The sequence below is a fragment of the Oncorhynchus gorbuscha genome, unplaced genomic scaffold, assembly GCF_021184085.1.
Source record: "Oncorhynchus gorbuscha isolate QuinsamMale2020 ecotype Even-year unplaced genomic scaffold, OgorEven_v1.0 Un_scaffold_1271, whole genome shotgun sequence".
NCBI lineage: Eukaryota > Metazoa > Chordata > Actinopteri > Salmoniformes > Salmonidae > Oncorhynchus > Oncorhynchus gorbuscha.
The window spans coordinates 148247-163989 of NW_025746096.1; the positions used below are offsets into that span (position 1 = coordinate 148247).

The following is a 15743-nucleotide window of genomic DNA, read 5'->3' on the forward strand; positions in this document are numbered from 1 at the left end:
ATACACCAGTCAATACACCAGTCAATACACCAGTCAATACACCAGTCTGCAATACACCAGTCTATACACCAGTCAATACACCAGTCAATACACCAGTCAATACACCAGTCTGCAATACACCAGTCAATACACCAGTCAATACACCAGTCAATACACCAGTCTGCAATACACCAGTCAATACACCAGTCTATACACCAGTCAATACACCAGTCAATACACCAGTCTGCAATACACCAGTCAATAAACCAGTCAATACACCTGTCAATACACCTGTCAATACACCAGTCTGCAATACACCAGTCAATACACCAGTCTGCAATACACCAGTCTGCAATACACCAGTCAATACACCAGTCTGCAATACACCAGTCTGCAATACACCAGTCAATACACCAGTCTGCAATACACCAGTCTGCAATACACCAGTCAATACACCAGTCTGCAATACACCAGTCTGCAATACACCAGTCAATACACCAGTCAATACACCAGTCTGCAATACACCAGTCAATACACCAGTCAATACACCAGTCAATACACCAGTCTGCAATACACCAGTCAATACACCAGTCAATACACCAGTCAATACACCAGTCAATACACCAGTCAATACACCAGTCAATAAACCAGTCAATACACCAGTCAATACACCAGTCAATACACCAGTCAATACACCCGTCAATACACCAGTCTGCAATACACCAGTCTGCAATACACCAGTCAATAAACCAGTCAATACACCAGTCAATACACCAGTCAATACACCAGTCTGCAATACACCAGTCTGCAATACACCAGTCAATACACCAGTCTGCAATACACCAGTCAATACACCAGTCTGCAATACACCAGTCAATACACCAGTCAATACACCAGTCAATACACCAGTCTGCAATACACCAGTCAATACACCAGTCTGCAATACACCAGTCAATACACCAGTCAATACACCAGTCTGCAATACACCAGTCAATACACCAGTCTGCAATACACCAGTCAATACACCAGTCAATAAACCAGTCAATACACCAGTCAATACACCAGTCAATGCGGTCCTTCTGTAGCTCAGTTGGTAGAGCATGGCGCTTGTGACGCCAGGGTAGTGGGTTCGATTCCCGGGACCACCCATACGTAGAATGTATGCACACATGACTGTAAGTCGCTTTGGATAAAAGCGTCTGCTAAATGGCATATATTATTATATTATTATATAATACATTAGTCAATACACCAGTCAATACACCAGTATGACAAAAGGTAATTTCAATACAGTTTGTTGTCAGGTGGACAGTGGTTCATTTTCCTTAATGAACGAGTCAGTTTGTTGTCAGGTGGTCAGTGGTTCATTTTCCTTAATGAACGAGTCAGTTTGTTGTCAGGTGGTCAGTGGTTCATTTTCCTTAATGAACGAGTCAGTTTGTTGTCAGGTGGTCAGTGGTTCATTTTCCTTAATGAATGAGTCAGTTTGTTGTCAGGTGGTCAGTGGTTCATTTTCCTTAATGAACGAGTCAGTTTGTTGTCAGGTGGTCAGTGGTTAATTTTCCTTAATGAACGAGTCAGTTTGTTGTCAGGTGGTCAGTGGTCCATTTTCCTTAATGAACGAGTCAGTTTGTTGTCAGGTGGTCAGTGGTTCATTTTCCTTAATGAACGAGTCAGTTTGTTGTCTCAGTGTCCTTTAATAGATTTCCAATAGGGCAGAGTGGTGGGGGTCTGTGTGGGTCCAGGACTTACTAAAAGCCATCTAGTTAAAGACCACAAGGTCTCTGGTTCCCTAGCTTGTTCTTGTCCATGCACACACACACACGCACGCACGCACACACGCACGCACGCACACACGCGCACGCGCACACGTACACACACACACACACACACACACACACACACACACACACACACACACACACACACACACACACACACACACACACACACACACACACACACACACACACACACACACACACACACACACACACACACATTGATTTATCAGCCTCTCATGTAACGTCTATTTGACATCTGTAGGTTCTACATTTGCATCCCATTCGACGTTAACTAGAGCGAGAAGGTTAGATAAAAATGTACCCTAGACATGTTATGGGCTGAACTTCTCTGGGGTGGAATTTAAAAAAGAAATGCACTCTGGGATTTCACTAGCTATTGTTGAGTCTCCATGCACCCCACAGCTAAGAAAAGTATGGCTTGTCAAAATGTTCCTCCTGAGATTTCACCGTAGGGGACCCCCCCTTCCCCCCACACAATTCTGCCCTGAAATTATGTTCTCCCCTGTTGCCAACAACGATCTGCACCCAGCTTGTTGTGTTTGTCTGGGTTGGTGTGGTGTTGACAGTCAGACTTCTCTGTCTGGGACTGGGAGTCAGAGAGTATGTCTAAAATGGCACCCTATTCCCTATTTCCTCCATAGGGTATGGTCAAACGTAGTGCACTAAAGGGAGTAGGGTGCCATAGGGTATGGTCAAATGTAGTGCACTAAAGGGAGTAGGGTGCCATAGGGTATGGTCAAATGTAGTGCACTAAAGGGAGTAGGGTGCCATAGGGTATGGTCAAATGTAGTGCACTAAAGGGAGTAGGGTGCCATAGGGTATGGTCAAACGTAGTGCACTAAAGGGAGTAGGGTGCCATAGGGCCTGGTCTAAAGTAGTGTACTATATAGGGAATAGGGTTCTATAGGGTATGGTCAAACGTAGTGCACTAAAGGGAGTAGGGTGCCATAGGGCCTGGTCTAAAGTAGTGTACTATATAGGGAATAGGGTTCTATAGGGTATGGTCAACCTCCTCCTCCTCCTACGGTGTTACTGCCAAACCGGAGATGTTGCTCTGAGTCTCTACCCGACTACCTGTCATGGGCTAGCTCGCTACATCAAGGCAGAGGGACTGTATTCTACCACAGGGCTGAGAGTCTGAAGGTAGAGGGACTGTACTCTACCACAGGGTTGAGAGTGAATGAAGAGGGACCGTACTCTACCACAAGGCTGAGAGTCTGAAGGTAGAGGGACTGTATTCTACCACAGGGCTGAAAGTCTAAAGGTAGAGGGACTGTATTCTACCACAGGGCTGAGAGTGAATGAAGAGGGACTGTACTCTACCACAGGGCTGAGAGTGAATGAAGAGGGACTGTACTCTACCACAGGGCTGAGAGTCTGAAGGTAGAGGGACTGTACTCTACCACAGGGCTGAGAGTGAATGAAGAGGGACTGTACTCTACCACAGGGCTGAGAGTCTGAAGGTAGAGGGACTGTACTCTACCACAGGGCTGAGAGTGAATGAAGAGGGACTGTACTCTACCACAGGGCTGAGAGTCTGAAGGTAGAGGGACTGTATTCTACCACAGGGCTGAGAGTCTGAAGGTAGAGGGACTGTATGCTACCACAGGGCTGAGAGTGAATGAAGAGGGACTGTACTCTACCACAGGGCTGAGAGTCTGAAGGTAGAGGGACTGTACTCTACCACAGGGCTGAGAGTCTGAAAAGGTAGAGGGACTGTACTCTACCACAAGGCTGAGAGTCAGAAGGTAGATGGACTGTATTCTACCACAGCGCTGAGAGTCTGAAGGTAGAGGGACTGTATTCTACCACAGGGCTGAGAGTGTGAAGGTAGAGGGACTGTATTCTACCACAGGGCTGAGAGTGAATGAAGAGGGACTGTGTTCTGGACCTGCTGTTTTCAACTCTCTAGAGACAGCAGGAGCGGTAGAGATACTCTGAATGATCAGCTATTAAAAGCTAACTGACATTTACTCCTGAGGTACTGACCTGTTGCACCCTCGACAACCACTGTGATTATAATTATCTGACCCTGCTGGTCATCTATGAACATTTGAACATCTTGGCCATGTTCTGTTATAATCTCCACCCGGCACAGCCAGAAGAGGACTGGCCCACCCCACAGAGTCTGGTTCCTCTCTAGGTTTTTTTCCTAGGTTCTGGCCTTTCTAGGGAGTTTTTCCTAGCCAACGTGCTTCTACACCTGCATTGCTTGCTGTTTGGGGGTTTTAGGCTGGGTTTTCTGTACAGCACTTTGAGATATCAGCTGATGTAAGAAGAGCTTTATAAATACATTTGATTGATTATTCTACCACATTGCTGAGAGTCTGAAGGAAGAGGGACTGTAGGCTACCCATCATGGGGTAGATGGAGATAGAGGGACTGTAGGCTACCCATCATGGGGTAGATGGAGATAGAGGGACTGTAGTCTACCCATCATGGGGTAGATGGAGATAGAGGGACTGTAGGCTACCCATCATGGGGTAGATGGAGGTAGAGGACTGTAGTCTACCCATCATGGGGTAGATGGAGATAGAGGGACTGTAGGCTACCCATCATGGGGTAGATGGAGGTAGAGGGACTGTAGTCTACCCATCATGGGGTAGATGGAGATAGAGGGACTGTAGTCTACCCATCATGGGGTAGATGGAGATAGAGGGACTGTAGTCTACCCATCATGGGGTAGATGGAGGTAAAGGGACTGTAGTCTACCCATCATGGGGTAGATGGAGATAGAGGGACTGTAGTCTACCCATCATGGGGTAGATGGAGATAGAGGGACTGTAGTCTACCCATCATGGGGTAGATGGAGGTAGAGGGACTGTAGTCTACCCATCATGGGGTAGATGGAGATAGAGGGACTGTAGTCTACCCATCATGGGGTAGATGGAGGGAGAGGGACTGTAGTCTACCCATCATGGGGTAGATGGAGATAGAGGGACTGTAGTCTACCCATCATGGGGTAGATGGAGATAGAGGGACTGTAGTCTACCCATCATGGGGTAGATGGAGATAGAGGGACTGTAGTCTACCCATCATGGGGTAGATGGAGGTAGAGGGACTGTAAGTCTACCCATCATGGGGTAGATGGAGATAGAGGGACTGTAGTCTACCCATCATGGGGTAGATGGATATAGAGGGACTGTAGTCTACCCATCATGGGGTAGATGGAGATAGAGGGACTGTAGTCTACCCATCATGGGGTAGATGGAGATAGAGGGACTGTAGTCTACCCATCATGGGGTAGATGGAGGTAGAGAGACTGTAGTCTACCCATCATGGGGTAGATGGAGGTAGAGAGACTGTAGTCTACCCATCATGGGGTAGATGGAGATAGAGGGACTGCAGTCTACCCATCATGGGGTAGATGGAGATAGAGGGACTGTAGTCTACCCATCATGGGGTAAATGGAGATAGAGGGACTGTAATCTACCCATCATGGGGTAGATGGAGATAGAGGGACTGTAATCTACCCATCATGGGGTAAATGGAGATAGAGGGACTGTAATCTACCCATCATGGGGTAGATGGAGATAGAGGGACTGTAGTCTACCCATCATGGGGTAGATGGAGATAGAGGGACTGTAGTCTACCCACCATGGGGTAAATGAAGGAAGAGTGGCTGTCTCTCATTCTCTCTCACTTACTCCCTCCCTCTCCCCCTCTCTGTCTCTCTCTCTCTCCTCTCTGTACCTGTCTGTTCTGCTCTGTCGGTAATTACTCCCCCAGTTGGTCCAAACCACCCTGTGGATCTGGTTTAAAGAGTAAACAGCATGTTATGACTAATTGGAAATAACACTTTCACACGGAGCCCTTTTCTGAGGGAAGATAATGACAGAGGATTGGCCAGTGAGAAGTAGTGGGCGTTATTGTCTGACTTAAGTCTTATATGGAACCCTATTCCCTACTTTAGTGCACTACTTTTGACCAGGGCTCATATGGAATAGGGCCCATAGGGAATAGGGCCCATAGGGAATAGGGTGCCATTTGACCAGGGCCCATAGGGAATAGGGGGCCATTTGACCAGGGCCCATAGGGAATAGGGTGCCATTTGACCAGGGCCCATAGGGAATAGGGTGCCATTTGACCAGGGCCCATAGGGAATAGGGCCCATAGGGAATAGGGGGCCATTTGACCAGGGCCCATAGGGAATAGGGCCCATAGGGAATAAGGTGCCGTTTGACCAGGGCCCATTGGGAATAGGGGGCCATTTGACCAGGGCCCATAGGGAATAGGGCCCATAGGGAATAGGGGGCCATTTGACCAGGGCCCATAGGGAATAGGGCCCATAGGGAATAGGGGGCCATTTGACCAGGGCCCATAGGGAATAGGGCCCATAGGGAATAGGGTGCCATTTGACCAGGGCCCATAGGGAATAGAGGGCCATTTGACTAGGGCCCTGTTTACTAAGCCAGACCAGAGACAGACCTATTTTATTAGGAAAATGTCAGACCAGAGTTAAATACCACCTGATGAGACCATGTTACCATGGTAGTTAAATACCACCTGATGAGACCATGTTACCATGGTAGTTAAATACCATCTGATGAGACCATGTTACCATGGTAGTTAAATACCACCTGATGAGACCATGTAACCATGGTAGTTAAATACCATCTGATGAGACCATGTTACCATGGTAGTTAAATACCATCTGATGAGACCATTTTACCATGGTAGTTAACCACGGTAGTTAAATACCATCTGATGAGACCATGTTACCATGGTAGTTAAATACCACCTGATGAGATCATGTTGCCATGGTAGTTAAATACCACCTGATGAGACCATGTAACCATGGTAGTTAAATACCACCTGATGAGACCATGTAACCATGGTAGTTAAATACCACCTGATGAGACCATGTAACCATGGTAGTTAAATACCACCTGATGAGACCATGTAACCATGGTAGTTAAATACCACCTGATGAGACCATGTAACCATGGTAGTTAAAATACCACCTGATGAGACCATGTAACCATGGTAGTTAACCACAGTAGTTAAATACCATCTGATGAGACCATGTTACTACGGAAGTTAAATACCACCTGATGAGACCATGTAACCATGGTAGTTAAATACCATCTGATGAGACCATGTTACCATGGTAGTTAAATACCACCTGATGAGATCATGTTACCATGGTAGTTAAATACCACCTGATGAGACCATGTTACCATGGTAGTTAAATACCACCTGATGAGACCATGTTACCATGGTAGTTACCATGGTGGTTACCATGTTACCATACCAGTCTCTAGTTTTACTATAATACCACTCTCCAGTGTTACTATAATACCAGTCTCTAGTGTTACTACAATACCAGTCTCTAGTTTTACTATAATACCACTCTCCAGTGTTACTATAATACCAGTCTCTATAGTGTTACTATAATACCAGTCTCTAGTGTTACTATAATACCAGTCTCTATAGTGTTACTATAATACCAGTCTCTATAGTGTTACTATAATACCAGTCTCTAGTGTTACTATAATACCAGTCTCTATAGTGTTACTATAATACCAGTCTCTATAGTGTTACTATAATACCAGTCTCTAGTGTTACTATAATACCAGTCTCTAGTGTTACTATAATACCAGTCTCTATAGTGTTACTATAATACCAGTCTCTATAGTGTTACTACCAGTCTCTATGTTACTATAATACCAGTATCTAGTGTTACTACAATACCAGTCTCTAGTGTTACTATAATACCAGTCTCTATAGTGTTACTACAATACCACTCTCCAGTGTTACTATAATACCAGTCTCTAGTGTTACTACAACACCAGTCTCTAGTGTTACTATAATACCAGTCTCTAGTGTTACTATAATATCAGTCTCTATTGTCACTACAATACCAGTCTCTAGTGTTACTATAATACCAGTCTCTATTGTTACTACAATACCAGTCTCTAGTGTTACTATAATACCACTCTCTAGTGTTACTATAATACCAGTCTCTAGTGTTACTATAATATCAGTCTCTATTGTCACTACAATACCAGTCTCTCTAGTGTTACTATAATACCAGTCTCTAGTGTTACTATAATACCAGTCTCTAGTGTTACTACAATACCAGTCTCTAGTGTTACTATAATACCAGTCTCTATAGTGTTACTATAATACCAGTCTCTAGTGTTACTATAATACCAGTCTCTATAGTGTTACTATAATACCAGTCTCTATAGTGTTACTATAATACCAGTCTCTAGTGTTACTATAATACCAGTCTCTAGTGTTACTATAATACCAGTCTCTATAGTGTTACTATAATACCAGTCTCTATAGTGTTACTACCAGTCTCTATGTTACTATAATACCAGTCTCTAGTGTTACTATAATACCAGTCTCTATAGTGTTACTATAATACCTGTCTCTATGTTGTTCTACAATACCAGTCTCTATGTTGTTCTACAATACCAGTCACTAGTGTTACTATAATACCAGTCTCTAGTGTTACTACAATACCCATCTCTAGTGTTACTACAATACCAGTCTCTCTAGTGTTACTATAATACAAGTCTCTAGTGTTACTATAATACCAGTCTCTAGTGTTACTACAATACCCATCTCTAGTGTTACTACAATACCAGTCTCTAGTGTTACTATAATACCAGTCTCTAGTGTTACTATAATACCAGTCTCTATGTTGTTCTACAATACCAGTCTCTATGTTACTACAATACCAGTCTCTAGTGTCACTACAATACCAGTCTCTATGTTACTATAATACCAGTCTCTAGTGTTACTACAATACCCATCTCTAGTGTTACTACAATACCCATCTCTAGTGTTACTACAAACCAGTCTCTAGTGTTACTATAATACCAGTCTCTAGTGTCACTACAATACCAGTCTCTATGTTACTATAATACCAGTCTCTAGTGTTACTATAATACCAGTCTCTAGTGTTACTATAATACCAGTCTCTAGTGTTACTACAATACCAGTCTCTAGTGTTACTACACTACCAGTCTCTAGTATTACTATAATACCAGTCTCTGGTGTTACTATAATATCAGTCTCTATTGTTACTACAATTACAGTCTCTAGTGTTACTATAATACCACTCTCTAGTGTTACTATAATACCAGTCTCTAGTGTTACTATAATACCAGTCTCTATAGTGTTACTACCAGTCTCTATGTTACTATAATACCAGTCTCTAGTGTTACTATAATACCGGTCTCTAGTGTTACTATAATACCACTCTCTAGTGTTACTATAATACCGGTCTCTAGTGTTACTATAATACCAGTCTCTCTAGTGTTACTATAATACCAGTCTCTAGTGTTACTACAATACCAGTCTCTAGTGTTACTATAATACCAGTCTCTATGTTGTTCTACAATACCAGTCTCTATGTTGTTCTACAATACCAGTCTCTATGTTGTTCTACAATACCAGTCACTAGTGTTACTATAATACCAGTCTCTAGTGTTACTATAATACCAGTCTCTATGTTACTATAATACCAGTCTCTCTAGTGTTACTATAATACCAGTCTCTAGTGTTACTATAATACCAGTCTCTAGTGTTACTACAATACCAGTCTCTAGTGTTACTATAATACCAGTCTCTATGTTGTTCTACAATACCAGTCTCTATGTTGTTCTACAATACCAGTCTCTATGTTGTTCTACAATACCAGTCACTAGTGTTACTATAATACCAGTCTCTAGTGTTACTACAATACCCATCTCTAGTGTTACTACAATACCAGTCTCTCTAGTGTCACTACAATACCAGTCTCTAGTGTTACTACAATACCCACCCCTAGTGTTACTACAATACCAGTCTCTCTAGTGTCACTACAATACCAGTCTCTATGTTACTATAATACCAGTCTCTAGTGTTACTACAATACCCATCTCTAGTGTTACTACAATACCCATCTCTAGTGTTACTACAATACCAGTCTCTAGTGTTACTATAATACCAGTCTCTAGTGTCACTACAATACCAGTCTCTATGTTACTATAATACCAGTCTCTATTGTTACTATAATACCAGTCTCTAGTGTTACTATGATACCAATCTCTAGTGTTACTACAATACCACTCTCTAGTGTTACTACAATACCAGTCTCTATGTTACTATAATACCAGTCTCTAGTGTTACTACAATACCAGTCTCTAGTGTTACTACAATACCAGTCTCTAGTGTTACTACAATACCCATCTCTAGTGTTACTACAATACCAGTCTCTAGTGTTACTATAATACCAGTCTCTAGTGTTACTACAATACCAGTCTCTATGTTACTATAATACCAGTCTCTAGTGTTACTATAATACCAGTCTCTAGTGTTACTATGATACCAATCTCTAGTGTTACTACAATACCACTCTCTAGTGTTACTACAACACCAGTCTCTAGTGGTACTATAATACCAGTCTCTAGTGTTACTATAATACCAGTCTCTAGTGTCACTACAATACCAGTCTCTATGTTACTATAATACCAGTCTCTAGTGTTACTATAATACCAGTCTCTAGTGTTACTATGATACCAATCTCTAGTGTTACTACAATACCACTCTCTAGTGTTACTACAACACCAGTGTCTAGTGGTACTATAATACCAGTCTCTAGTGGTACTATAATACCAGTCTCTAGTTTTACTACCAGTCTCGGTAATGTTTCTTCAGTCTTTATCTCTCACTGGGCTGCATTCTCTGCCACAGATATAAACAGTTTCCATAGCATCTTATATCCCACAATGCAATGCTATGGTATGTCAGACAGAAACCGTTTTCCAATGCATCTTATACCCCACAATGCAATACAATGGTAGGTCAGACAGAAACCATTTTCCAATGCATCTTATATCCCACAATGCAATACAATGGTAGGTCAGACAGAAACCATTTTCCAATGCATCTTATATCCCACAATGCAATACAATGGTATGTCAGACAGAAACTGTTTTCCAATGCATCTTATATCCCACAATGCAATACAATGGTATGTCAGACAGAAACTGTTTTCCAATGCATCTTATACCCCACAATGCAATACAATGGTAAGTCATGGGTAGGTCATATAACCACAAACACAACCGCACACGTTAGATGGACGTTGTGTCATAACTGTCAGAGAGGGCAATACTCGGGTAAATCTTACTGTATGTTTTAGTAAGTGGAACAGCTACACCCAATATCCATCCCAAATGGCACCTAATTCCCTGACCTACAAAAGGCAGTGTGTTTTTGGGGACTGGATCCCAAATGGCACCTAATTCCCTGACCTACAAAAGGCAGTGTGTTTTTGGGGACTGGATCCCAAATGGCACCTAATTCCCTATATAGTGTGCTACTTTCGACCAGAGCCCTTTGTGCAAAGGGAATTGGGTGCCTCCCAAAAAAACACTGCCTTTTGTAGGTCAGAGGTGTTTTCTTTACATGTGAAGTACCCCGTAAAAGCCTCGGTCACGTGGGATGCTGTGAAACGGAACAATGTGGTAGTTGAAATATATCCGCGGCTCTCTATTGAAGGACACGACGGCAATCTAATTCCTGGTTAGTTCTGTCCACTCTCCACAGCCCGTTTTCACTCTTCGATCTTGCTCTGATTGAAATGGTCGATTGGATTTTGGAGTACGACCAGTCAAAGTGTGGTCAGCAACACTTCTTAAACCACACTGTGAAAATGAATGGCTTAATATATACCTCACTTAAAGGAAACCAAGAGTAGGACAATCCTGGCTGTTACAATGAAGCGTCTGGCAACTATATATCTAACTGTTGAGGTAGTGCTCAAGTGATGTTAAACTTGACCTTCTATAGAGCTAATGGTATAGAAATAGTACTGCATACTGGACTGCATACATACTGCATACTGTACTGCATACTGGACTGCATACATACTGCATACTGGACTGCATACATACTGCATACTGTACTGCATACTATACTGCATACATATGTAATACATACTTCCTACGGTACTGCATACATACTGCATACTGGACGGCATACTGTACTGCATACATATGTAATACATACTTCCTACGGTACTGCATACATACTGCATACTGGACGGCATACTGTACTGCATACATATGTAATACATACTTCCTACTGTACTGCATACATACTGCATACTGGACTGCATACTGTACTGCATAAATACTGCATACTGGAATGCATACATACTGCATACATGCTGCATACATACTGTATACTGGACTGCATACATACTGCATACATACTGCATACTGTACTGCATACTGTACTGCATACATATTGCCTACTGTACTGCATATTGCATACTTTACTGCATACTGCAAACTGTACTGCATACTTACATACTGTACTGCCTACATACTGCATACATACTGCATACATACTGCATACATACTTCCTACTGTACTGCATACATCCTGCATACTGAAGTGCATACATCCTGCATACTGTACTACATACATGCATTATACTGTACTGCATTTATACTGTATACTGTACTGCATACATACTGCATAATACTATATACTGTACTGCCTACATACTGCATACTTACTGCATACATACTACATACTGTACTGCATATATACTGCATACTGTACTCCATTCATAATGCATACTGTACTACATTCATACTGCATACTGTACTACATTCATACTGCATACTGGACTGCATACATACTGCATACTGTACTGCATACTATACTGCATACATATGTAATACATACTTCCTACTGTACTGCATACATACTGCATACTGGACTGCATACTGCACTACATTCATACTGCATACTGTACTGCATACATACTGCATACTGTACTTCATACATACTGCATACTGTACTTCATACATACTGCATACTGCACTTCATACATACTGCATACTGTACTTCATACATTCTGCATACTGTACTGCATACATACTGCATACTGTACTACATACATGCTGAATACTTTAAAACCACATTTAGAAGAAGACGGATGTAACATTACTCTATTAAATTTCCAACTGAAAAAGTGTGCTGTGATGTTTTGCTTGACCTTGTAGGTTGGTTTCTGCATTCAGTGAAACACATTATAACTAAGATGTCCCCCTTTTTGTCTTCCCCTCTCAACAGGTTAACAGGATTTCAGATCCCACCTCCCGTCACCAGCACAGGGTCCATATTTTCACTACGGCTTACCAGTGACTTTGCAGTAAGCGCTCATGGATTTAAGATGGCTCTATGAAGGTGAGAGAAAAAACATTCACTGTTGTTTCTTGTAAGAGTTGAGAGAGAGAGAAACAGAGAGAGAGAGAGAGAGTCTTCCCCTCTCTCAGAGAGGTTAACAGGACAGAGAGAGGAGAGAGATAGAGCTTACCAGTGACTTTGCAGAGCGCTCAGGAGAGAGAGAGAGAAGGTGAGAGAGAAAAACAGAGACAGAGAGAGAGAGAGAGAGAGAGAGAGAGAGAGAGTTGAGAGAGAGAGAGAGCCAGAGAGAGAGAGAGAGAGAGAGACAGAGATAGAGAGAGAGAGAGAGAGAGAGAGAGAGAGAGAGAGACAGAGAGAGAGAGAGAGAGAGAGTAGAGAGAGAGAGAGAGAGACGAGACAGAGAGAGAGAGAGAGAGAGAGAGAGAGACAGAGATAGAGAGAGAGAGAGAGAGAGAGAGAGAGAGAGAGAGAGAGAGAGAGAGAGAGAGAGAGAGAGATAGAAGAGAGAGAGAGAGAGAGAGAGAGAGAGAGAGAGACAGAGAGAGAGAGAGAGAGAGAGAGAGAGAGAGAGAGAGAGAGAGAGAGAGAGAGAGAGAGAGAGAGAGAGAGAGAGAGAGAGAGAGAGAGAGATGGTCACGGTCAAACACACATAACTTTTGTATTCAGTCAAATGATACTCAGAGGTTAAAATTATCGTCTTTCGTCACAAAATTTGAATTTGCATTTAATTAGAAACGTTACATCTCCACGGAAAGTGTAAATGTACATCATCCTAAACATTTTCTCATTTCATCTCTGTCTGGCTCATGTATTATGACAACATTTGGTCCCATTGACCCGGATCTCAACATTTCCCCTCTGTCCCAAACCATTTCTCTTTCCAGAGGTGCATATTATATCACACAGCAGATGGTGCAAGGGAATTAGCTGAACTAATGGATGTGCTTTCATCTCTATGAAACGGGTGCAGAAGTAGAGCAGAAATGCAGGAACTGTCTAAATATGATATCCTCTGTGGCAGTAAGGTTATGTCTAAGCCCCTCTCCTCTCCTCTCCTCCTCCTCTCCTCTCCTCTCCTCTCTCTCCCTCTCTCTCCTCTCCTCTCTCTCTCTCTTCTCTTCTCTTCTCTTCTCTCCTCTCTTCTCCTCTCCTCTCATTTTCTCTCCTCTCCTCTCCTCTCCCCTCTCCCTCTCCTCTCCTCTCCTCTCCTCTCCTCTCCTCTCCTCTCCTCTCCTCTCCTCTCCCTCTCCTCTCACCCCTGCCTCCCTTTCTACCCGATCCCGTTTTCCTATTCTCTCCTCTCCTCTCTATCCCCTCTCTACTCTATCCTCTCCACCCCTCTCATTCTTGTGATTTTAGCTCAGTGATGGTCTTAGTGACTCAGATATGATTTTTAGCTTAGTAATGCTGCAGTTACTCAGATATGATTTTAGCTCAGTGATGGTCTTAGTGATTCCAGATATGATTTTAGCTCAGTGATGGTGTAGTGACTCATATGATTTTAGCTCAGTGATGGTCTTAGTGACTCAGATATGATTTTAGCTCAGTGATGGTCTTAGTGACTCAGATATGATTTTAGCTCAGTGATGGTCTTAGTGACTCCAGATATGATTTTAGCTTAGTAATGCTCGCAGTTACTCAGATATGATTTTAGCTCAGTGATGGTCTTGCATTGATTCAGATGTGGTGCCCAGCTCCAGTGAGTGGTCTTATTGACTCATATGATTTTAGCTCGGTGATGGTCTTAGTGACTCAGATATGATTTTAGCTCAGTGATGAATGTTAGTGATCAGATATGATTTTAGCTCAGTGTTGGTCTTAGTGACTTAGAATATGATTTTAGCTCGAGTGTTGGTGCTTAGTTGCTCAGGTCATAGTTTCTAGGTGATGGTCTTAGTGACTCAGATATGATTTTAGCTCAGTGTTGGTCTTAGCGACTCAGATATGGTTAGCTCTGAGTGGTCTTAGTTACTCGGAATATGATTTTAGCTCAGTGATGGTCTTAGTTACTCAGATATGATTTAGCTCAGTGATGGTCTTAATTGATTCAGATATGATTTTAGCTCAGTGATGGTCTTAGTGACTCATATGATTTTAGCTCAGTGATGGTCTTAGTGACTCAGATATGATTTTTAGCTCAGTGATGGTCTTAGTGACTCAGATATGATTTTATCTCAGTGTTGGTCTTAGTGATTCAGATATATGATTTTAGCTCAGTGATGGTCTTAGTGACTCAGATATGATTTTAGCTCAGTGATGGTCTTAGTTACTCAGATATGATTTTTAGCTCAGTGTTGGTCTTAGTTACTCAGATATGATTTTAGCTCATTGATGGGTTGCTCAGATATGATTTTAGCTCAGTGATGAGTCTTAGTGACTCAGATATGATTTTTAGCTCAGTGATGGTCTTAGTGACTCAGATATGATTTTAGCTCAGTGATGGTCTTAGTTACTCAGATATGATTTTTAGCTCAGTGATGATCTTAGTTACTCAGATATTATTTTAGCTCATTGGTGCTCTACAGAGGCCTGGTCAAAAGTAGTGCACTATAGAGGGAATAGGGTGCCATTCGGGACACAGGGAGAGGTGATGGGATCTCATTTGTGTTACCTGTCATTCATCCATCGAAGGAGCAGAGGAAAAACAATTCGACTCTGGAGTGTGTTTATACTGATTAATGGGTCTCAAGCTTATTCCTCTCCTCTTCTCTCTCCTCTCCTCCAGTTAATAATGTGTCTCAGGCAGTCCTTTGTCTCCCGTCTGTCGTCTCCGCTCCTCTAGTTAAAGTGTCTCAAA

The 15743-nt window shown here is 42.5% G+C and overlaps 1 protein-coding gene across 1 annotated transcript in view; it reads left to right on the forward strand.

Moving 5' to 3' along the window:
* The window catches only part of LOC124022034 (CUB and sushi domain-containing protein 3-like), a 71702-nt gene extending 58719 nt beyond the window's left edge, over positions 1–12983 (forward strand). The window contains exon 3 of the mRNA XM_046337083.1: positions 12872–12983. Coding sequence (XP_046193039.1) covers positions 12872–12983 — 112 coding nt within the window. The remainder of the gene's footprint in view (positions 1–12871) is intronic.
* Positions 12984–15743: the final 2760 nt, after the last annotated feature.